This window comes from Saimiri boliviensis, chromosome Y, assembly GCF_048565385.1.
Source record: "Saimiri boliviensis isolate mSaiBol1 chromosome Y, mSaiBol1.pri, whole genome shotgun sequence".
Lineage (NCBI taxonomy): Eukaryota > Metazoa > Chordata > Mammalia > Primates > Cebidae > Saimiri > Saimiri boliviensis.
The window spans coordinates 21,666,901-21,692,416 of record NC_133471.1 but is presented as its reverse complement, the minus strand read 5'-3'; the positions used below and the strand labels follow the sequence as shown (position 1 = coordinate 21,692,416).

Below are 25,516 nucleotides of genomic sequence, written 5' to 3'. Positions count from 1 at the left end.
ACTGTAATTTAAAAGAAAGAAAGTCCGCGCCCAGCGTGGTCTGACTACAGAACTGCACGTGCACCCTGAGATTCCAAGGAGCCCAGGGCTGACAGCAGCGGGGGAAGGCGGACACAGACTGAGCAGACACACGTCAGCCGCTGCCTGGCGCTGGGAACACAGATGACATTTGAGTCTCGCCGAGGTGGAGAGAATCCGTAAACACCTCGGGCTCTCTTTCGACCCTGGACACGGCTTCGTCTTGGAAGGAAGGGAACATGTCTCCGGATGAAGAGCTGCATCCAAGACGCAGGAGCAGAACTGAAATAGGTGAATCATGACGGGCTGAAGGCCCCGCACGGTCAGGACGGCTGCGCGGAGTGTCACTGTGTTCGCTAATAAACACACGCGTGCATGTGTCTTTACAACAGAATGCCTTCTAATCCTTTGAGTAGGCACCCAGTCATGGCATTGCTGGGTCAAATGGCACTTGTATTTCTAGGTCCTTGAGGACTCGCCACATAAGTGGCTGTTGAAGAATGAGAACACATAGACACAGGGAGGGGAACATCACACAGCGGGTCCTGTTGGGCGGTGGGGGGCTGCGGGAGGGATTGCAGGGGTGGGGGTACTGGGAAGGGAGAGCACTAGGAGAAATACCTAATGTAGATGACGGGGTGATGGGTGCAGCAGACCACCATGGCACCTGTACACCTGTGTAACAAAACTGCACGCTCTGCATATGGACCCCGGAACTTAAAGTATAATAAATACATCTAAAAACCAAAAAAGAAATATCACGGTCTGCTACAAAAGTCAACATCCTTCAGAGAAAGAGGACAGAATCTTAAGTGTCTATGACACATCCATCACAACACCAAACGCACTATAAAAATTACCTCACAGGGCCGGGCGCGGTGGCTCACGCCTGTCATCCCAGCACTTTGGGAGGCCGAGGCGGGTGGATCACGAGGTCAAGAGATCGAGACCATCCTGGTCAACATGGTGAAACCCCGTCTCTACTAAAAATACAAAAAATTAGCTGGGCATGGTGGTGCGTGCCTGTAACCCCAGCTACTCGGGAGGCTGAGGCAGGAGAATTGCCTGAACCCAGGAGGCGGAGGTTGCGGTGAGCCGAGATCGCGCCATTGCACTCCAGCCTGGGTAACAAGAGCAAAACTCTGTCTCAAAAAAATAAATAAATAACCTCAGAAACCTAAAAACACAGGAAAATACAAACCATAGTCAACAGAGAGAAACACAGGTCAACAGACACAGACCCAGAGATGACACACACAACCCGTTTAAAAAAACGATCACAAATCACGGCATTTACAAGAAAACATGAAGTCACGGGCGAAGAGACGAAAAACGGCACGGACTATAGAGAAACTAGAAATTACCAACCATAATGACGGAAACTTTGACATATACAACCTTTTTTAAGTGTATTCTTTTTTAATTTTTTTTAAATTGCATTTTAGGTTTTGGGGTCCATGTGAAGAACACGCAGGATGGTTGCATAGGTACACACGTGGCAGTGTGGTTTGCTGCCTTCCTCCCCGTCACCTCTATCTGGCATTTTCCCCCTGCTCTCTCTCCCCAACTGCCCACCCCCAACTGTGCCTCCCCTATTTCCCCCCAACGGACCCCAGTGTGTGACGCTCCCCTCCCCGTGTCCATGTGTTCTCACTGTTCAACACCCGCCTGTGAGTGAGAACATGCGGTGTTTGATTTTCTGCTCTTGTGTCAGTTTGCTGAGAATGATGGTTTCCAGGTTCGTCCATGTCCCTACAAAGGACAGGAACTCTTCGTTTTTGATGGCTGCATAATATTCCATGGTGTCTATGTGCCACATTTTCCCTGTCTAGTCTATCATCGATGGGCATTTGGGTTGGTTCCAGGTCTTTGCTCTTGTAAGCAGTGCTGCAGTGAACATTCGTGTGCATGTGTCCTTACAGTAGAACGATTTATAATCCTTTGGATATATACCCAGTCATGGGATTGCTGGGTCAAATGGAATTTCTATTTCTAGATCCTTAAGGAAGCGCCACACTGTCTTCCACAATGGTTGAACTAATTTACACTCCCACCCACAGGGTAAAAGTGTTCCTATTTCTCCACATCCTCTCCAGCATCCGTTGTCTCCAGATTTTTTACTGATCGCCATTCTAACTGGCGTGAGATGGTATCTCAGTGTGGTTTTGATTTGCGTTTCTCTGATGACCAGTGATGATGAGCATTTTTTCATGTGTTTGTTGGCCTCCTGTATGTCTTCTTTTGTATCTAGTAAAAATTTAAAGGACAAAATTAGCCACGTGTAGTGGTGCATGCTTGTAGTCCTAGCTACTTGGGAGGCTGAGGTGGGATCACAGTTTGTGCCCGGGAGTTGGAGGCTGAGGTGAGCTGTGACCACAACACTGCACTCCAACCTGGGTGACAGAGCAAGACCTTTTTTCTAAAAAGAAACAAAACAACGGGCCAGGTGCCTGTAATCCCACCACTTTGGGAGGCCGACGGGGGTGGATGATGAGGTCAGCAGATCGAGACCATCCTGCTAACATGGTACAACCCCGTCTCTACTGAAAATACAAAGAAATTAGCCAGGCATGGTGGTGGGCACCTGTAATCCCAGCTACTCCAGAGGCTGAGGCAGGAGAATCGCTTGAACCCAGGAGGCAGAGGTTGCGGTGAGCGGAGCATGGGCGACAGACAGACTCCATCTCAAAAAAAAAAGGAAAAGAAAAAAATGAGAAAACAAAACAAAAAAACACAAAGGTAGTTTTGAATATTTGCTGCACCTGAATCCACAACCGCAGTATGGCTAAAACTGCTCTTGGAGATAAACATAATTCATCGTTGGCGAACAAGCTGACGTCGAGTGCTGTGATCCCAACTACAGCAGAGACATCGTGTTTCAACGGCTCTATGCACCAACATCACGTCTCAAGAATTCTGAACAATAAAAAACGAGACCAGGGTGTGTGGAGAATGCCATGCCATCAGCACCCACGCCAGCATTTTTCCACGTTTCCGAAGCTCCTTCAGAATCATTCTACGCAATCCGAAAGTCTACAGACAGAAGAGCTCTGGGCGTCTGTGCCCTGACACCAGTCTGCATTCCTGCTTGGAGTTCTGTCTCTGTGTGATGATAAGGACCAGTACACGCCTATGCAGAGACTTGTCTGTCGTCACGAACAACACATGTGCCATTCATGGGTCCCGTGTGAGCCTGTAAAACAGGCACTCATGTCATTGTCTTGGGAGCCACTGTGTGGAAGGCACTGGATCATCAGAGACTCAGAAGGCAGCTCTGCACAGGGTCCATCTCTGCTCCCGCTAAGCTCCCACTTGACCGGGGACAGGTGATGGGGAGAGTGGGTGTTTCCAAAACGACAACGCTCTTCTCTTGCGCGTGGAACGGGTCACAGAGAGCTCTCCTACTGACAGCAGGCATTCATCCTTATGTGTTCAGGGTACTAAATTACCTTGATTGCCTGTTATCAAGCCTCATACTGATTTCACAGTCTTCTGTTTTCATGACACATTCAAGTGTTTTATAGGTAATTGGATAAGCCAGAATGATGGCTCACAAAGATCTGTCTCCAGGGTAAAAGTGCCTCTCCAGGCAGCACGCACCGTTTACCTTCTTCACACTCATCCAGCACACAAAGCACTGGGCAGTGATTGCTTTTATTGAAAACAAATTTGAACTAATAACTGGGTAAAAAGCACACAGCGCAAACAGCTGTCCCTCTTCCCAATGAGGACGGCACAAGCTCCTGGCAGAATAATATTTGGGAAGCTTTTTTTTTTTTTTTAAAGATGAAGTTTCACTCTGTCGCCCAGGCTGGAGTGCAGTGGCGCGATCTCAGCTCACCGCAACCTCTGTCTCCTGGGTTCAAGCCATTCTCCTGCCTCAGTTTCCCGAGTAGCTGGGATTACAGGTGCCCACCACTATGCCCGACTGATTTTTGTATTTTTGGTAGAAACGGAATTTCACCATGTTGGCCAGGCTGGTCTCAAACTCTTGACCTCAAGCTATCTGCCCACCAGGGCCTCCCAAAGTGCTGGGATTACAGCCATGAGCCACTGGGCCCGGCTGGGAAGCTAAATGAATCAGTAGACGGCTTTGTGATTAAAGTTACACCATCTTTATAGGAAATAAGGATTCCTTCCACCTTCCAAAGCAGGCACACAGCACACATCTACTCTGATCTCTCTCAGGATTTAGGATTAGCAGGATTCCACTATGACGCCTACGGGCTCCAAAACAGAATGGACATCCCTTCAGCACTTTTAAGAGTGCTTAAGTGATAGACTGGGTAAGGAAAATGTGGCACATGGACACCATGGAATACTATGCAGCCATCAAAAAGGATGAGTTCGTGTCCTTTGCAGGGACATGGATGAAGCTGGAAACCATCATTCTCAGCAAACTGACACAAGAACAGAAAACCAAACACCGCATGTTCTCACTCATAGGTGGGTGTTGAACAATGAGAACACATGGACACGGGGAGGGGAGCGTCACACACTGGGGCCTGGTGGGTGGAGGGCTAGGGGAGGGATAGCAGGGGCTGGAGGGATGGGGGAGGCAGAGCATTAGGAGAAATCCCTAATGTAGATGACGGGGTGATGGATGCAGCAAACCACCATGGCACGTGTGTACCTGTGTAACAATCCTGCACGCTCTGCATATGGATCCCAGAACTTAAAAGTATAATTTTAACAAAGAGTGCTTAAGTGGTTATGTCATCGGAGTTCATGTGAGCACAACTATGCTTCGTGTGTTGGTTTTCATTGAGTTGCTGGGTTTGACTCATTTCTATTTGGAGGAGTTTGGGTACATGAATGAGACTCTTTGTTCTAGGTAAGAGAGCTTGCATCAGCAGGTAATTACGGTAACCAGGAGCCAGGCAGGTGTGGGCGCGGTGGCTGAAGGAGGAGGTAAAACGCTTCCCTGGAAAATCCCTGGCTTGGGAAACGAGCCGGACGCCCACATTCCGGGAAACAATCGTGAATGTCTGATTGCCAGAGCTCACTCAGCCGTCCTTCTGTGGGCACGTAGCTCCCCACGCCCTGCCCAGCGTGGGATCTCCCTGGACCGGGACTCCAAAGGCAAAAAGTACAAGAACATGTGCAGGTCAGAGTGTTCACCCAGGAACGGAGGAGAGGAGCTGACGGCAGGCAAGGCAGGAGGTGCCAGCACCGGGAAATACCGGCATGCCCGAGAGTCAGCAGCACCGGTGTTCCTGGGCCAGGACGCCTGCTGACCTGCTGGGATACAGATCTACATGGCTGAGCCGCGGTTACGTGACGCAGGGATCCCAGCAGAGCAAGAACGAAGCACCGCTCAGCCCCTCTGTCCTTGCTGGGTCACTGGGCGTGGTAGGAAAAGGTGACCATTAAAAAAGCAGGAGACAGCAGATGCTGGAGAGGATGTGGAGACATAGGAACACTTTTACATTGTTGGTGGGAGTGTAAATTAGTTCAACCATTGTGGAAGACCGTGTGGCGATTCCTCAAGGATCTAGAACCAGAAATAACATTTGCACCACCAATCCCATTACTGGGTATATACTCAAAGGATTATAAATCATTCTATTATAAAGACACATGCACACATATGTTCATTGCAGCACTGTTCACAATAGCGAAGACTTGGAACCAACCCAAATGCCCGTCAGTGATAGACCGGATAAAGAAAATTAGCACACGGACACCATGGAATACTCTGCAGCCATGAAAAAGGATGAGTTCATGTCCTTTGCAGGAACATGCATCAAATGGGAAACCATCACTCTCAGCAAACTGACACAAGAACAGAACATTAAACACCCCATGTTCTCACTCATAAATGGGTGTTGAACAATGAGAACACGTGGACACAGGGAGGGAGCATCACGCACTGGGGCCTGTCAGGGGGTGGGGGGCTAGGGGAGAGAGAGCGTTAGGAGACATAGCTAGTGTAGATGATGGGGGATGGGTGCAGCACCAGCACAGCACGTGGAGACCTACGTAACCATCCTGCACGCTCTGCACGTGTGCCCCCGAACTTAAAAGTAGCATAAATCAATAAATAATCAGAGTTGCAGCAGGTGCCGGCAGGCCCAGGGACCAGCAGTTTAGAGCAAGGTCCGGCCGGGTGTGGGGTGGCCGTGCCCGGTCTCCGCGGAGCAGGGATGCGCATGCTTGCAGGAGTGTGGCTGCGGGCCACGGGGCGCACTCAGGCAGCGGGCGGACCCCGCAGTGTGGCTGGAGGCCTGGTCTCGGAGCGCCTGAGGCTGGAGGCAGCCTCAATCGAGGGGCAGGCTCAAGGGACACGGCCAATATGTCCCCGCCCGGCTGGGCCTCAGCATCCTCTGTCTGAGAGTGGATGGTCCCCCAGGAGTGGGCATGCCAGGGACACCGCTGATGGACGTCCAAACCTGTTAACGTTTTCTTTTTTTTTTTTTTTTTTTTGAGGCGGAGTCTCGCTCCGTCGCCCAGGCTGAAGGGCACTGGCGAAATCGTGGCTCACTGCCACCTCCGCCTCGCGGGTTCAAGTGATTCTCCTGCCTCAGCCTCCTGAGTAGGTGGGATTACAGGTGCCCGCCCCCACGCCTGGCTAATTTTTGTATTTTTAGCAGACACGGGGTTTCACCATGTTAGCCAGGATGGTCTCAAACTCCTGACTTCGTGATCCACCCACCTCGGCCCCCCCAAAGTGCTGGGATGACAGGCATGAGCCACCGCGATCAGTCAAACCTGTTAAGATTTTAAACTTTCTTCTTTTAAAAAAAATGCATATAGTAGGTGTATATATTTATGGGGTACATGAGGTATTCTGATACAGGCATGCAAAGTGTAATACTCAGACGAGGGTAATAGGGTATCCGTCCCCTCAAGCATTCGTAACTTCTTTGTGTCACAAAGATTCCAATTATAACTTTAGTTACTTTTTTTTTTCTTTTTTCTTTTTTTTTTAAGACAGAGTGTCTGTCTCCCAGGCTGGAGTGCAGTGGTACCATCTAGGCTCACAGCAACCTCGACCTCCCAGGTTCAAGTGATTCTTCTGCCTCAGCCTCCCGAGTAGCTGGGAATACAGGCGCCTGCCACCATGCCCAGCTAATTTTTGTGTTTTTAATAGAGATGAGATTTCACCATGTTGACCAGGCTGGTCTCAAACTCCCGACCTCAAGTGACCTGCCTGCCTCAGCCTCCCAAAGTGCTGGGATTACAGGCGTGAGCCACCATGCCCGGCCACTGTTAGTTCGTTTTGAATGGATATGAAGTATTGCTGACTGTGGTCACCCTTTTCTGCTACCAAAAGCTACATCTTACCCGTTCTATCTATTTTTTGTACGTACTAAGCATCTCCACTGCACGCCACATCTTCCCAACCTCTTGAGAGATTTTTAAACCTTTTAAGCAGCGACAGAAAAGCCCAAACCATTCTTTTCTACAAGACTGAATTGAAAGCCACCAGTATCGATATGCAAAAAAGGAAGCTAAATTTGTATAATGGTGTGGACAAACCCTGTCTTCGTTATGCTACTTGTCCACAAAAACTGCATTTTAAAGAATTGATGATGGAATATTCTACACAAACTTTTCCAAAAACACAGCAATCATTTGTTTGCTGTGGCCAGACTCAGTGGCTCACACCTGTCACCCCAGCAATTTGGGAGGCCGAGGCAGGTGGTTCAGCTGACAGCAAGAATTCCCGACCAGCCTGGCTAACCTGGCAAAACCCCATTTCTACTAAAAATACAAAAAATCAGCTGGGCGTGGTGGTGTGAGTCCGTAATCCAAGCTACTTGGGAGGCTGAGGCAGGAGAATCACTTGAACCTGGCAGGCGGAGGTTGCAGTGAGCCGAGATCATGCCACACTGCACTCCAGCCTGGGTAACAAGAGTGAGACTCTGTCTCAAAAAATATATATAAATATATACATATATATATACACACACACACACACACACATATATAAATATATATAATATATAGATATATGTACATAAATACATATATATACTATATAAAAATATAGTATATATAAATATATAATATATAAAAATATATATAATATAAATATATATGCAATATATATAATATATATAAAATATACATATTACATAAATATATATACAATATATAAATATGTATATAATATATATTATATCTCTCAAAATATATATTATATATAATATAGAAAACTTGAAATATATATATTTTGATATATATAAATATATATAGATATAAATATATATTTTGAGAGTTTCAAAATATATAAAATATATTTTTTCCATATATATATATATATATATCCCAGACCAAAATACATATATATTTATTTTGAGACAGTTTCAAAAAAAAATAAAAGTTATTGGTCAAAATTTATGTTGTGCAAATCTGAAACATTTTGGGATCTAATAAAATTAATGTGGCCAGGTGCGGTGGCTCACGCCTGTAATCCCAGCACTTTGGGAGGCTGAGGCGGGTGGATCACGAGGTCAAGAGATCGAGACCATCCTGGTCAACATGGTGAAACCCCGTCTCTACTAAAAATACAAAACATTAGCTGGGCATGGTGGTGCATGCCTGTAATCCCAGCTACTCAGGAAGCTGAGGCAGGAGAATTGCCTGAACCCAGGAGGCGGAGGTTGCAGTGAGCTGAGATTGTGCCATTGTACTCCAGCCTGGGTAACAAGAGCAAAACTCCGTCTCAAAAAAAAAAAAAAAAAATTAATGAGTGATTATAAATCATTATTTCTTGACTATCATTTTGGTTAGGTGGATCACGTATGTGAGTTTTTGTGAAGTATTCTTTAGATAGTTTTGAAGCCATTCAGATTAAAAGCAGAAAGTCATGATAAGAGAATTCCTCATCGGTCAGTTTCCAGAACCTTCTCTTTGGGCTCCATATTGATGGCTGAATGCATTTAGGACAGCAGTAAATCTGCCACTCGAAGGTGCTGGGAATCCTTTAATGGCCTCAGAAGAATGAGATGCCAAAGCCCCACCCCCACCCCCACCCCCAGAGGCCCCGATTCACAGGTGGTACCGGGGAGGTTGCATTTCTCATCTGCTGTCTGGAAATGCTGATGTTACAGACCCAAAGAAGGCACTTTGGGATTCACTGTGTTAGAAAATGCCACTCCGGGTAGGGCACGGTGGCTCATGCCTGTAATCCCAGCACTTTGGGAAGCCGAGGCGGGCAGATCACGAGGTCAGGAGATCGAGACCATCCTGGCCAACATAGTGAAACCCCGTCTACTAAAAATAAAAATAAAAATTAGCTGGGCATGATGGCACACGTCTCAGCTACTCGGGAGGCTGAGGCAGGAGGATCACTTGAACCCGGGAGGCAGATGTTGCAATGAGCTGAGATCATACCACTGCACTCCAGCCTGGCGACAGAGCGAGACTCCATCTCGAAAAAAAAAAAGGAGAGAGGAAATGCCACTCCTTTGAAATGCTGCAAATGACGTAGGGCCAACATGGCGGGGAATGGTATTTCCTGTCACAGAAACCAATCCTTTTGCCCCATGGGAGATCCTAATGAGAAGGAAATGTCTCACCAGCCTGCTGCAACTTCCTGGTATTGTACACTGGGCTGGGCTCTGGCTGAGGGGAAACCCCTACGTGTGTGTTCCTGAAAATCATAGATCCTGCAATGCTGGCATGACATTGCAACACACCCCAGCCCTTGGCAGAGAAAACAGGTATTTCACAGCAGCTTCAGGTAGACCAGGAGGAGACGTCTGCAAAGGCGGTGACCAGGCCCAGCTCTGGGCAGGGTTCATTTCACTCGCACGGCTTATGACACAGAATCAAAACAGGCCACGCACAGTGGCTCACACCTGTGATCTCAGCACTTTGGGAGGCCGAGGTGAATGGACGGCCACTTCAGCCCAGGAGTTCAAGACCAGCCTTGGCAACAAGGCGAAACCTCAACTCTACAAAAATTAGCCAAGTGTGTGGCTACACACCTGTGTTCCCAGCTACTGGGGAGGCTGAGGCAGGAGAGTCACTTGAGCCTGGGAGGCCGAGGTTGCAGTGAGCCAAGGTAACACCACAGTACTCCAGCCTGGGTGACAGTGAGACTCTGTCTCAAAAAACAAAGAAACAAAGAATCACTCATAAGTGGGTGTTGAACAATGAGAGCACATGGACACAGGGAGGGGAGCGTCACACACCAGGGCCTGCCGGGGGACTAGGGGAGCGATAGCAGGGGGCGGAGGGATTGGGGAGGGAGAGCATTAGGAGAAATGCCTAATGTAGACGACAGGGGGATGGACGCAGCAAACCACCACGGCACGCGTATACCTATGTAACAAACGTGCACACTCTGCACATGTGCCCCAGAACTTAAAGCATAATCAATAAATTAAAAAATAAAATAACAAATCAATTACATTTTATCATGTGGAAGAAAAAAAAATAAACAAAGAATCCAAATACACCCATCCCCTGCTTTGCGGGAATTCTCAATACACCATCTCAAATTCGAATAGCCGAAGAGGTGACATGCATTTTTTTTTTTTAGCATAAGGTACCACACACAGACATTGCTCAGAAATGTACTTAGCATGTGTGTGGCCCAACAGGTATGTACAAAGGTGTTTATATGAAAAGGTACTCAGCATCACGAACCATCAGGGAACTGCAGATCAGAACCACCTTCTCATCTCACACCGATTCAAATGGAGATTGTCAGAATGGTATTTCTGTTTTTGTTTTGTTTTTGAGATGGAGTCTCCCTGTGTCACCCAGGCTGGAGTGCAATGGTGCGATCTCAGCTCACGGCAAGCTCCACCTCCCGGGTTCAAGCAATTCTCCTGCCTCCTGAGCAGCTGGGATTACAGGTGCCCGCCACCACACCCGGCTACTTTTTGTATTTTCAGTAGAGACGGGGTTTCACTATGTTGGTCAGGCTGGTCTCTAGCTCCCGACCTCAGGTGGTCCGCCTGCCTCAGCCTCCCAAAGTGCCGGAATGACAGGTGTCAGCCACGGTGCTTGGCCAGAATGATGATTTTTATACTTGATCATAAGTGTCGGGAGGGTATAGAGAAAAGGGGGCCCCTGTACACCATGGGTGGGAATGTCAACTAGGACAGCCAGTATGAAAAACACTATGGAGGTTCCCCAGATAATTAAAAATAAGAGCAGCAAATAATTCAGCAATCCCACTACTGAGCATGGACTCAAAGCAAATGAAATCAGTGTGTGAAAGACACACCTGCATGCCTGTGTATACTGCAGAACGATTTACAGGAGCCAAGATATCGAAACCACTTAGCTGTCTAATGACAGATGAAGGGATAAAGAAAATATAGTATCTGCTACAGTGGACAAAAGAAAAAAAAAGTAAGAAAATACAGTATCTATATGCAGTAGAATACTATGCAGCCATGAAAAAGGAAATCCACTGTTCACCACCAACATGGATGGAACTGGAGGCCATCATCCTGATTGAAATCAGAAACAGAAAGTCAAATCCCAGTGTTCTTACTTATAGAAGTGATAGCTAATAATGTGCCCACATGGACAGAGAGTAGAATAACAGATCTTGGAGACTCTGAAGGGTGGGAGGGTGGAATAGGGCAAAGGATAAGAAATTACCTCCTGGGGCCAGGCACGGTGGCTCACGTCTGTAATCCCAGCACTTTGGGAGGCTAAGGCAGGCAGATCACCTGAGGTCAGGAGCTAGAGACCACCCTGGCCAACATAATGAAACCCCGTCTCTACTAAAAATACAAAACTCAGTCAGGTGTGGTGGTAGGCACCTGTAGTCCCAGCTACTCAGGAGGCTGAGGCAGGAGAATCGCTTGAACCCGGGAGTTGGAGGTTGCAGTGAGCTGTCATGATGCCACTTGCACTCCAGCCTGGGCAACGAGAGCGAAACTGTGTCTCAAAAAAAAAAAAAATAAAGGAAAAGAAAGCACAGGCGAGACGAAATGACCTGTCAGGTACAGTGTGTGTTACTCAGCGTTAGTCACGCTAAAGCCCGGACTTCACCACCGCGTTATCCACCCACCTAACAAAACTCTACCTGTCCTCCCTGATGTATACACATGCAAGTAATCAGTAAATACAAGGGAACGACATTCCGAACCTGGAAGGATACGAGAATAGAAAGTCGCGTGCACACCTTCCCTCAGGCAGTGTGAACAGGCAGAAGGCGCACACCAGAATCTGCTCTAGCACCTGGTCAAGGAGCTTAGGGCAAACACGTTCCCGTCTGATGTGCCTTAAGTCCAGAACTCCCCACCCGCAGAGGCATCTCCTGGCAGGTGGCCTGAGGCCAACGAGAAAGTCACATGGCTCGTGCTCCGTGCTCCGCGTGCAGCACACACCTGAGTATGCGTGCAGGCCCCCAGCACATCCCAGGGCGCTTCCCTAGCAGGCGTCGGAGCTGGGCGATGCCATGCTCGCTTTGCCTTTACCATTTCCTTCTGTACGATGGGACTAGAAATCCCCAAAACAGGAGTGCGAAAAGCTGAGACATCTCTCCCGAAGGCCGCCTGGCACACGATACAAAATCGGCCATGAACCGCTCAAACCACCCGTCCCAAGAGAAAAACCCGCTGCGGCATCTCCCGATACCTTTGACGTTCAGCGTTTCTTCTTTTATTTTTCTTACGACTTCCTCGGCTTTGCCGTCATTATTTCCAGCTAAAAGGGAAAAACGGAAAAGGTATGGTGACTTGTGGAGTCATCCCAAACTATTAACTGAAAAAAAAAAAAAAAAAGAGAGAGGTTTTTGAAGGAGGTATAACACCGTTGTGAAATGTGTCTTCGATGGGTTTTCCCTTTGCCCTAGCGTTTAATGTGACAGGCATTTTGCCAGAATAAAGCTATCCGTTGAAGACCCATTTTTTAAAGCCTGCATGGGCAAAAAGTGCAAATGCACTTGACATTCCACTTTTAAATAATGACAGTGACGCAGGACCCCTGCTGTCATAATTTGCACGTGAGAACCAAGAAGAACGCTAAGCATTAAAATGTGCATTAAAACGTCAGGATGGAAACAGCATTTCCGAGGGGGCTTTGGCTCTGGGAACACCCCTGTGTACACCGGCAGACTGTGCCACAAACGTGACCACAGGCCACGGCTCCTACTTCGCGCTACTGATTGCTCATTCCCCTCTCCGCAGCACCGTGACATTCTGCAGCTGCGGTTTCAGGAACACGCCTTTAGGTGGATGCAAACGGGCGTTTTGCCTAGAAGGTATGTTACACCTCAAATAAAGACCCGGAAATCTGGAGTGAAACAACATCAATTAGCCTTTTTGTGTGTGGTTTTTTTTTTTTGGATAGAGTCTCACTCTATCACCCAGGCTGGAGTGCAGTGGCGTGATCTCAGCCCACTGCAGCGTCCGCCTCCCCAGTTCAAGTGATTCTCCTGCCACAGCCTCCTGAGTACCTGGGATTAAGGTGCCCAACCGCTATGCCTGGCTAATTTTTTATGTGTGTGTGTGTGTGTGTGTCTGTGTCTCTGTGTGTGTGTGTATAATATATAAATGTATGTCTTTAATATATGTAATAAAATATATATAATATATATTTATAATATGTAATATATATAACATTCTAAATGTATATATGCATATGTATATATACATATTTAATTATATATATTTATATAATTATATCTGTATATACATATATATACACATATATTTAAATATATGTATATATACACATATTTTTATATATTTACATATTTATATAAATATAAATACACATATATATATATATATATATACATATATGAGGGAGGGAGAGGGAGAGAGAGGGAGGGCTGTTTTTAGTAGAGACCGGGTTTCACTATGTTGCCCAGGCTGGTCTTGAACTCCTGACCTCAGGTGATCCACCCACCTCTGCCTCCCAAAGTGCTAGGATGACAGGTGTGAGCCACCACACTCAGCCTGGTTTCTTTAATGGCATAGAAAGTGAAAATGCATTGAACAGGGGAGTGTGGTTTTCTTTTGTGGTCATTTTTTCAAATGTCTTTGACCAGAGAGGTCAGATCGTAAGATGGTTGCAGTGAGCTGAGATCACAGCACTATACTCCAGGCTGGGTGACAGAGCGAGACTCCATCTCCAAAAAATAAATAAATAAAACCAGCCCTACAGTATGATGTTTATAAAAGCAGACACCATAAAAGTTATCATTAAAAGCAAAGGGTGGCCAGGCATAGTAGCTCACGCTTGTAATCCCAGCACTTTGGGAGGCCAAGGTGGGAGGATCACTTCAACCCAGGAGTTCAAGACAAGCCTGGGCAACATAGTGAAACCCCGGTATCTCCAAAACCATTGTTTCATTTTTTGTTTTGGTTTTTGTTTGTTTTTTGAGAGGGAGTCTCACTCTGTCACCCAGGTTGGACTGCAGAGGTGTGATCGTGGCTCACTGCAACCTCTGCCTCTCGACTTTAGTGACTTCTCCCACCTCAGCCTCCCAAGGAGCTGGGATTACAGGCACCCACCACCAAGCCTCGATAACTTTTGCATTTTTAGTAAAGTTGGGGCTTCACCACGTTGGCCAGCCTGGTCTTGAACCCCTAACCTCAAGTAATCCACCTGTCTTGACTTCTCAAAGTGGTAGTATTAAGGGCGTGAGTCACCATGTCCAGCCACCAAAATAATTTTTATTTAATAGCTGAGGCCAGGCACGGTGGCTCATGCCTGTAATCCCAGCACTTTGGGAGGCTGAGGCGGGTGGATCACCTGAGGTCAGTAGTGCAACACCAGCCTGGCCAAAAGGGCGAAAACTCGTCTCTACTAAAAATCCAAAAATAAGCCGGGCATGGTGGTGCACGCCTGTAATCCCAGCTACTCGGTAGGCTGAGGCATGAGTTGCTTGAACCCGAGAGTGAGACGTCGCAGCAAGCCGAGATCACACCATTGCACTTCAGCCTGGGTGACGGAGCAAGACTGTCTCAAGGAAATAATAATAATAAATAAATAAAATGAGCTTAGCATGGCGGTGTGTGCCTGTAGCAGCAGCTGCTCGTGAGGCTGGGGCAGGAGGATTGCTTGAGCCCAGGAGTGTGAGGTTGCCGGGAGCTATGATTATATCACTGCAGTGCAGTCTGGGCTGATGCAGCAGCATCCTGTCTGAAATGAATGAATGAATGAATGCATGCATGAATGAAATGCAGATGGTGTCAAGAGTGGGCATAAAACACATCATAGATTTTACGTATCAAAGGACATTTCCACACGTCATTTAGGGGGAGACCCCCTCGCATCCTCCAGCGTCCGGGTCTCCACCTCCTCCCTCCCCTCCACTCCGGATGGGAAAGAGGCTGAAAAAGAAGTAAAATACCGAAGAGCTTGAATCCGTGGTCAGGGGACTTGCTGACGCCACTGACCAGGCCACGAAGAGGCCCAGGGACTGGGAAGAGGACTGGCTTTTCGGTTCTCAGCACCTCTGCTATCCATAAGCCTTGAAAGAGTTGCTACCAGCCGGAGCCCGGCGCTGGGTCCCGTCCTGCACGTCTGCACGGCCCACACCCGCTCTGCCAGCTCATCTTATACTGCTTTTGGGGTGACTCTGGAAGCCCCTTCCCTGCCTGGTCCCAGTCACGCTGCGTATAAACTAGCAAGTCAATGAAGCCAAAAGATTGTGCGGTCTGACGTCCAGCCAATGGACAACGATATAGTTTTGCCTCAGTTTCCCCTTCAGCGTTGTGAGCCTATAAACGGGGAAACACGTTCCTTCTCGGGAAGCTCGGTGAAGGAGGCTGTAGCCCTCCCCCAGCTCCCGGCGGAATCAAAAGCCACTTCCTTCCTCAGCTCGGTGTTGGAGACGTCCGGTCGCTGCCCCTCCTGCTTTAAAGCTAGCTCAGTGAAACCTCCCCAGCTGTGCAACTGACCAGAACGCTGAGCATCGGAGAACGGACCGTCTCGGCTGTTCTCATGTGCCCAGTCGAAGGAAGACCCGAAGAGCTCGCGCTTAAGGAGGAGTCAGGGATCACGCAGAGCTTTTAGAGAGATGTTCAGAAAGAGGAGCAGAAATCAAAGACTGAGTATCTACAGGGCTCGGGTTCGGAGAAAGCAGGAATGCCACAAGAGCGTTCCGATTCTGTTACGAGCTTGTGTTTGAACAAAATTCTCAAATTGAAGTCCTTCACCCCAGGACCTCAGAATGTGACTGTGTTTGGAAACAGGGTGTGTCAAGTGGTGACCGAGGTGAGATGAGGTCACGAGCTGGGCCCTGATCTAACCGAACTGGGGCCCTTCTAAGAAGCGCAGCTGAGGACACCGACATGCACAGAGGGACGGCCCCGTGAGGACGCGGGGGGACGACGCGCCTCCTGGCCCAGCGGCGAGGCCTAAGGAGGAGAGAGCCCCGCCCACACTGTGAATTCAACCTCTGGAATCATGGAAGATAAATTTTGGCGTTTTAAACAACCTCCAATCTCCTTGAGATACTTCGGTAGAGCCCCCCGCCCCCCCCCGAAGCTAATGAAGATATGCCGTGATTTTTTTCCCAGTAAATCATGTGAAAACGACCCAGCATCAATATAGAAGCAGAGCATGCATCTGTTCCCAAGAGGGCACTACCCCTGCCTGTGTTTTCCAGGGTTTCAATATCACGCTGACGAGTTTCCCAGATCTGAACTGCTGTCTGTAAATGAACGTTTGCATACATCTCTAGAGGAACAACTGAGAGCTACCTCCCAGGCGTGGCGGCTCACACCTGTCATCCCAGCACTTTGGGAGGCCGAGGCAGGCAGATGGCTTGAGCTCAGGAGTTCAAGAGCAGCCTGGCCAGCACACCGAAACGCCGTCTCTACGAAAAATACAACAATTAGCCAGGCGGGGTGGTGCATGTCTGTAAATCCAGCTACTCAGGAGGCTGCAATGGGAGAATTGCTTGAACCCAGGAGGCAGAGGGTGCAGTGAGGTGAGGTCGCCCGGCTGCAGCCCAGCCTGGGTGACAGAGTGAGACCCTGTCTCAGAAAACAACCGAACAAAGAAAAAAACCACAATTAACTGTGAAAGTCCTCACCTATGATCACATGCATGCCGAGTCTCGCCAGACGCTTCGCCGTGGAGTAGCCGATGCCATCCGTCCCGCCCGTCACTATAGCGACACGGTCGGGTTGTGGGGTGAAAACTGAACGAGAAGAAGAAAAAAATGGTCCAAGTAAGATTTAAAAGCAAAGCACATATTTGTAAGAATTCAGCCTCCAGAGACCCACGACGCCAAAGGGAGTGAGAGTTCCATTATTTCTGTTCCTGTTTCCCCTGAATTCCCACAGGCTGCGGATGCATGAATGTATTAAGCTGGATTAGCCCCGAGTAATGACAGTGCAGAAGAAAACACCACCTCCTAAAGTCCCTGTCAGTCCCTGGGAGTCCCTGGCAGGTTCTGGAAGACGCTGTGAATGTGAGCTGCAGAGAGGTGGATGGAACGGATACGCTAATCCTGACATAACCTCTGCTCTCAGGGCAGCCCTGAGCAGGACACGTTTGTTCATTTGTGTTTTAGAATGTAGACTTGCTCCTGATGTCCATGTGGTGGACCCCACAGAGGACAACACCGCTGTGGAGAGAGTGGCTGCCGAGGGCAGCTGCAGAGTGACGCGGAGCACGCAGCCCCCGGAGAGAAGACAGCCGGGGTGTGGGTTCCGGATTGCTGGGTTTGCATATGAAAGACAGGCTCATAAGTGGGTCCGGGGTTCACTGGTTTTGGGAGGGCCGGTCTCCCTAGGGTTGACAAGGCCTGGCAGTCCAGCACCAGAACACCGAACGTCAAAGGCACGGTTCCCACAGGTGGCTTCAGAGCTGCAGATACCGCAGGTGCAGAGAGACCGCGCTTGAATGTCCGGTTCGGGTACGTGATCCGCATTTGAGGGGCTGTGTCTCTGCCTTCCTTCCTTCCATTCGTCCTCCATTCCTTCTCTCTCTTTCCTTCTTCCCTTCTTCCTTCCGTTTTTCCTTTCTTCCTGCAGCCCTTCCGTCCCTCTTTCCTTCTATTTTTCCTTCCCTCCTTCCCTCCCTCTTTCGTTCCTCTCCTCTTGATTTCACTCCCTTCTCTCCTCTCCTCCCTCCCTCTTTCCTCCATCTTTACTACTTCCTTTCACTTTTTCCTCCCTTCATTCCCTTCTCTCACTCTTTCCTTCTTTCTTCCTTCCGTCCATCTTTCAACCTTCTCTTACTGTTTTATAAAATATGTGCCGCGCCACCCACACTCTGTGCCCAGCATACAGGGAAACAAATCAGGTCACCATAAACACCTTCTCTGCCTCAAGGAGCTTTGGGTCTCCTGGATGGAACACCATCCACTCTAAATACACAGATGTGCTTGGCGATCATCTAGAACTTTCCAGATCTCACACCTTCCAGTTATGAATAAGCTTTGAAGAAAGCTCACGGCTCACTGCAGGCAGACTCAACCTCCGGGGCTCGAGCGATCCTTCCTCCTCACCCCCACAAGTAGCTGGCACGACAGGTGTGAGCCACCACACGCCGGCAAGTTTTTACTATTTTGATTTTGTTAAAAAAACGGGGCCTTGCTGTGTTGCCAAAACCAGCCTTAATCCGCAAGGCTCACGCGATCCTCCCGCCTTGGCCTCCCAGAGAGCTGGGGTTACAGAGTGCACTCTGCCATTTAACTTGTTGGAGAACTAGCCAATGTGGTCAGATAACTACAGCAGGCACGAGAGCTGCGGACGGAGAGTGGAAATATGTTTTGCGGATGACAGGACGGTACGCCTGGAAACACCTAAGAAAATCAGCAGTAAACAAATCCAGGAAGAGAATTCCCGAAGGTAGCCAGACAGGGAATTCAGAGGCAAATATCAGCAGCTTCCATAAATACAAAAACAACAGACAGCAGAAAAAGGCATGAGAAGAGACAGTCCTCCTTGTAATATAGGAACAACGGGAACAGCAAATGAGACTCGGTAATCGAGAGCATGAAAAACCTGTCTCAGGAAACAAGCCCCTCTATAAAGACACAGAAGTAGAGCTGAGCCAACGGAAAGACACCCTTGGTCTTGGTGAGATGTCATGGCACCATGGCGGTGCCCTTGAGGTGCCTGTGGGGTCTGAAAACATGCAGTGAGCTGCGATCGTGCCACTGCACTGCAGCCTGGGCAAGGTAGTGAGAATCCAGCTCAAACACACACACTAACAAAAAGCGGCCGGGCACGGTGGCTCACGCCTGTCATCCCAGCACTTTGGGAGGCTAAGGCAGGTGGATCACCTAGGGTCGGGAGTTCAAGTCCAGCCTGACCAACGGGGAGAAACCCCATCTCTACTAAAAGTACAAAAATTAGCCAGGCGTGGTGGCGGGCGCCTGTCATCCCTGCTACTTGGGAGGTGGAGGCAGGAGCATCGCTTGAACCCGGGAGACTGAGGTTGCTGTGAGCCGAGATTGTGCCACTGCACTCCAGCCTGGGCAACAAGAGTGAAACTTCATCTCTAAATAAATAAATAAATAAATAAGAGCATCATGGAGAGCAGCATGGATCCTTGCTGCATTTCTAAGTCCAGCTACAAGAGTTCAGTATTTTTTTTTTAATTGGCCAGGAAGCAGGCACTGGGGCTGAGAAATATGTACGTGCGCACACAGACACACAGACACAGAGGCACACACACACACACACAGACTGCAGGTTGCCACAGTCACCTGACGCCACCCACTCGGAGGTTCTGCGGAGGGACAACGTGTTGCAACGTTGCGCTTCCTTGGGACTTCCCAGTCAGGACTCAGCATGATCAGAGAGCAGGCGGGACGCCCTCTCTTTTCATGGGTATGAGGAGCCTACACTGTAATCGGAAAGCCTTCCCCACTGTCTTCTGCCTCCATCTCGTTGGCCCTTCACACACAGTTTCCCTAGTAAATCTCTGGCACGTCCCCTTCCTTCTTGCTGTGTGTTTCTCAAAAGACCCAAACTGATCAGGCACAGTGGCTCATGCCTGTAATCCCAGCACTTTGGAAGCCCAAGGCAGGCAGATCGCTTGAGCCCAGGAGTTCAAGACCAGTCTGGGCCAAATGGTGAAGCCCTATTTCTACGAAACAAAATAAGGTACAAAAAAAAAAAAATGAGCCAGGCACGGTGGCACACGGCTGTCATCCCAGCTACCCAGGAGGCTGAGTTCAGAGGGTCACATGAGCCTGGGAGGTTGAGGCTGCAGTGAGCTGTGATCACGCCACTGCACTCCAGCCTGGGTGACAGAGCGAGACTGTCTCAAAACAAAAACAAAAGACCCAAACTTTGTCCAATGCAGAGCTGACAGACGCCTGGTTTGACTGTGTGTCTTTGCTACTCTGAATCGTGCCGCGATGAACACACAGGGCATATGTCTTTTTGGTAGAATGACTTATTTCCCTTGAGAATATACTCAGTAATGGCAATCCTGGGTCAAATGATAGAGGAAAATGTGGTGAATCTATACCATGGAATACTACGCAGCCATTAAAAAGGATGGGATCATGTGCTTTGCAGCCATATAGATGTACGTGGAGAGCATTATCCTACACGAATTAACACAGAACCAGGAAACTAAATGCCGCATGTTCTCACTTATTACTGGGAGCTAAACATCAAGGACACATGGACATAAAGATGGGAACCACATACACTGAGAAATATGGCGGGTGACGAAGGGATGGGCCGAGGGCTGGAAAGCTATCAGGCACTATGCGCACTCCCTGGGTGACGGGATCCTTCGCACTGCACACCTCAGCGTCACGCAAGGTACCCAGGGCACAAACCTGCATATCTACCCCCGAATCTAAAATATGAGTTAGAGGGCTGATAAAAACATCTAAACTGATAACAACCCTTAGAGCCTCCGAATCACCCAAGTCAAAAGGCAAATTTGATATGATCCAATAAAAATGGCTCACAGAATTTCTTTTATGCAAACTGGACAAATCAATTCTAACATTCCTATAGGAAAAAGACTTCCCAATGGGGAGGCAAAGAGGAACATTCTGACACATACAAAGGCTGAGAACTCACCAGCCCTTAAAACATGTGCAAAAGCCTCTGTAATTAGATGGGAGGTGCTGAAGGCGTTAACAGAGCAAGGGACAGGGTAGAATTTCCAGAAATAAGCCAACTGCATGTGGAAATTTACTATATGACAAAAACGGCAAAGATGGGCGCTTTAATAAGTGGTGTCAGGCGACCTGAAGGCACATCAGCAAAGAGATAAAATTAGATCCAGACCTCACAGCGCTTCACAATGAGCTCCAAGGCCAAGATAACGTTAAACCATGAGAACAGTACAGGAAGGCATGAAGACTTTAACCTCCGCAGGAAGGAAAGACTTCCGAAGCCAAAAATCAGAAAGATCGTTAGAGAAATTTCACCATTTAAAAAAAAAAAAAAATCACATGATAAAAAAACAGGCCAGGGGCAGTGGCTCACACCTATAATCCCAGCACTTTGGGAGGCTGATGTGGGAGGATCACTTGAGGCCAGAAGCTCAAGACCAGCCTGAACTCACTGACAGACCTCGAGTCTACAAAAAAAAATTTTTAATTCACCAGGCGTGGTGGTGTGTGCCTGTAGTCCCAGCAAGTTGGGCGGCTGAGATGGGAGGATCACTTGAGTTCAAGAAATGGAGGCTGTGGTGAGCCAAGACCGTGCCACTGCACTCCAGCCTAAGTGACAGAACAAGACGCTAAAAAAGAAAAAAAAAAAAACAAATACATGGTAAAAAAACAAAACAAATCTCCATAACCAGAGAGTAAAACAAATCATGAGCTCGGAGAAAATCTGCAACTTCTGTCAGAAATATTAACACCTGGTTTTCAGATAACTAAAAAGTTCAGCTCCAGGCAAACCCCAAATATGCTACAGAGAAAAGGGCGAAAATATCAGTTTATATACAGAACAGACTCAAGTGGCCCTCAACACATATGTTCTCCTTTATACCTGATAAGAGACATGCTCAGACTGCACTGAAACGCTTTAAGTTGTGAGATGCGTGTGCAGAGCCTGCAGCTGTGTTACACAGGTCTACACGTGCCGCGGTGATTTGCTGCACCCATCCCCCCGTCATCTACATTAGGTACTTCTCCTAATGCTCTCCCCCTCCCATCCTCCCACCCCCTGCTATCCCTCCCCTAGCGCCCACTCCCCAACAGGCCCCGCGGTGTGTGATGCTCCCCTCCCTGTGTCCACGTGTTCTCATTGTTCAACACCCGCCTATGAGTGAGAACATGTGGTGTTTGATTTTCTGTTCTTGTGTCAGTTTGTTGAGAAGGATGGTTTCCAGCTTCACCCATGTCCCTGCAAAGGACATGAACTCATCCTTCTTCATGAGTGCATAGTATTCCATGGCATCTATGTGCCACATTTTCTTTATCCAGTCTATCCTTGATGGGCATTTGGGTTGGTTCCAAGTCTTTGCTATAGCAAATAGTGCTGCAATAAACATACATGTGCATGTATCTTTAGAGTAAAATGATTTATAATCCTTTGGGTATACACTCAGTCATGGGATTGCTGGGTCAAATGGTATGAAGCATTATCTCTTATCAGACTGAGAAAAATTCCAAAGCATTGGCATCAAGTTTCTCCAATAAGTCTGTGAAGATCAGGCACTCACAGACACGGTGGGTGGGAAGGCAAGATGGCGAAATCCCTGTGGAGTAAATTGACCAGTATCTGTCACAGTGACACGTGTACGCATCCTTTGATCCGGCAAAATCACTTCCAGGAATCTACCCTCAAGATACGAGGTACACTGCCAGTGTGAACCCCAGATGACTCATTGTACCAGCCTCAGTAGGGGCATGCAGGAGCAATCTCTGCTACCTCCAAGCCGTGAGGTATCGTGGGATGGCCCAGAGTGGCTGAAGCTCATGTGAAAATTTTCATCTCCTAGCCAGAGACCTGAGTGGATCCACTTGTTATAAACTGTTTCCAATAAGCAGAGGTATGGTTGGTGTTTGCTGAGATGACACCCATGAGCATAGCATGCTTGCTAACGAAATGAAGAGAGAACCCCACAAAGAAAATGGCAAAGGATGCTGCTGGAACAGGGATGCCTCCTCGGAGACCCTGAAAGGACAGTAATTTAGGTTTACACAGAAATGCTTGCTGATATAAGGAAGAAATAACCCTACAGAGAAAATGGCGAAGGGTGATGCTGGAACAGAGACACCTCCCCAGAGACCATGACGAGTCTCCCACCCCGATCATGACTTTCACATCCCTGGTTTCCAGTCCATCAGGAAAACCACACGCAAGGCACTAACCTAATACAGAACTGCAAAGCCCTGGTCCTTCAGAATACCCACGGCACTGTTACACACGTGGAATTGATTCTGCTAGAAGGAACTGCTACCTGCTACCTTCCCGAGTTTACTTCCTGGGAAGATGTTCTGCATTAATAAGAAGGCTGTTCTCTTCTGATGTATTTATGGCTACTAAGGTTTCTACAAATCTTTCCAGAATGCCACTGCAGGCAGGAACATTAGATCAAACTCAACCTTCTTTGTACAAATATGAGATCTTGAGGACTCAGTTATCCAAGAGATAGGAGGGCGGGGCGGGGGGGGGGGAGTCCCACAATGTGGCAAGCAAGACGCTCACTTCCCACGGTTCGTGGTTCAAATGATGCTTTCACCCCTCACCCACTCAGCCTCCATTTGTCCCTGGTTAAAAGGCGGGGAACACGTTTGGGATGCGTTGTACTCACCGGGAAAAGCCGCCTGTGTAACGTGAGCACCACTGCATGCTCACATCTTTACATGGATGAAACGTGTCACAGCTCTGAGTGTCAAAAACAAAAAGCAGAAAAAGCAGGCAACAGCTTCATCTGTTTTGTTTCTTTGGGTTTTTTTGAGATGGAGTCTTGCTCTTGCCACCCAGGCTGGAGTGCAGTGGCACAATCTTGGCTCACTGCCACGTCCACCTCCTGGGTTCAAGCAATTCTCCTGCCTCAGCCTCCTGAGCAGCTGGGATTACAGGTGCCTGCCACCAACCCCAGCTAATTTTTTTTTTTTTTTTTTTGTATTTTTAGTAGAAACGGGGCTTCGCCATGTTGGCCAGGCTGGTCTCGAACACCTGACCTTCTGATCTTGAGCACATGGTTAGTCCTCATCTGTCATCTCAAAGCAAGGCAAGGAGGCAAACTTCACAGTTAACACATGATGGACCAGAACACAGGTTCCGAAACATCCCCATTTCACGGCATACATGCTACCCAGAAAGCCTGTGCATAGCACTCTACACACAAAAAAGACGTATTTCTTTTTATATATATAAAATTATATATATATATATTATATATATTTTATAAAATACATGAATTTAAAATATATTTTATATATTTTAAATTATATAAATTTATATATTTTATACATTTATATTTTAAATTATTTAAATTTATATATTTATGTATCATATAAATATATAAAAAATTTATATTTATATAATTTAAAATATATAATTGGAATATATACATTTTATATATTTTATAAATTTTGAATTCTATAAATTTAAAATATATTTCATAAAATTTTAATATTAAAAATATATATTTTATATATAGTATAGTTATATATTATGTATATATATAATTATAATATATAATGCATGTATATATTATATATTACACTTATATAATACATTATATATATTTAATAAGCTTTTATAAAATATAAAATTATAAACATATATTACAAATATATTAAATTATAAAATACATAAAATTATATTTTTAATACATATTTTTTAAACCCAAGGTGATGTGTTGGGAGGTGGGGCTTTGGGAGGTGATGCGGTCAGGAGGGTGGAGCCCCTAGCTGGGAATTAGTGGCCTTATGAAAGGGACCCAAGAGAGCCCCCTCACCCCTTCCACCATGAAGGGACACAGCAAGAAGGCTCCATCTACGAACCAGGAAGCAGATCCCCAGCAGACACTGAATCTGCCACTACTCGGGAGGTAGGAGGATCATTTGAGCCCAGGAGTTCAAGGTTGCAGTAGCTATGATTGTACCAGTGCACTCAAGCCTGGGTGACAGAAGACGACCCTGTCTCGAAATAAAGAAAGAAAAGAAAAGCGGAAAAAATAAAAATAGAGATTCCATGAGTCATGGACAGTATCGAATAATCTCATATTATACATAATTGGAATCCCAGAAAAAAGGGAAATTTTTTTTTTTTTTTTTTTTTTTTTTTGAGACGGAGTTTCTCTCTTGTTACCCAGGCTGGAGTGCAATGGCGCGATCTCGGCTCACCGCAACCTCCGCCTCCTGGGTTCAGGTAATTCTCCTGCCTCAGCCTCCTGAGTAGCTGGGATTACAGGCACGCGCCACCATGCCCAGCTAATTTTTTGTATTTTTAGTAGAGACGGGGTTTCACCATGTTGACCAGGATGGTCTCGATCTCTCGACCTCGTGATCCACCCGCCTCGGCCTCCCAAAGTGCTGGGATTACAGGCTTGAGCCACCGCGCCCGGCCAAAAGGGAAATATTTTTAAATGATGGCAGAAAATTTTGCAGAGGGCAGAAGAATAATTTTAATGTCCTTCTCTGTGGCTTTGTGTATTTTCCAAATCTAAGTGG

At 47.4% G+C, this 25,516-nt stretch overlaps 1 protein-coding gene across 15 annotated transcripts in view; it reads right to left on the bottom strand.

Annotated features, from left to right (window-relative positions):
- DHRSX (dehydrogenase/reductase X-linked) overlaps positions 1 to 25,516 on the bottom strand; it is a 195,896-nt gene that overhangs the window by 133,363 nt on the left and 37,017 nt on the right. For 13 of the 15 annotated variants that reach the window (XM_074392358.1, XM_074392360.1, XM_074392363.1 and 10 more), the window contains exons 2-4: positions 16,988 to 17,095; positions 16,676 to 16,768; positions 12,574 to 12,642 (exon numbers count right to left, since the gene is read on the bottom strand). In XM_074392358.1, the coding sequence (XP_074248459.1) occupies positions 12,574 to 12,642; positions 16,676 to 16,768; positions 16,988 to 17,095 (270 nt within the window). The remainder of the gene's footprint in view (positions 1 to 12,573; positions 12,643 to 16,675; positions 16,769 to 16,987; positions 17,096 to 25,516) is intronic. The other 2 variants (XM_039475505.2, XM_074392369.1) reach the window with 1 other exon arrangement.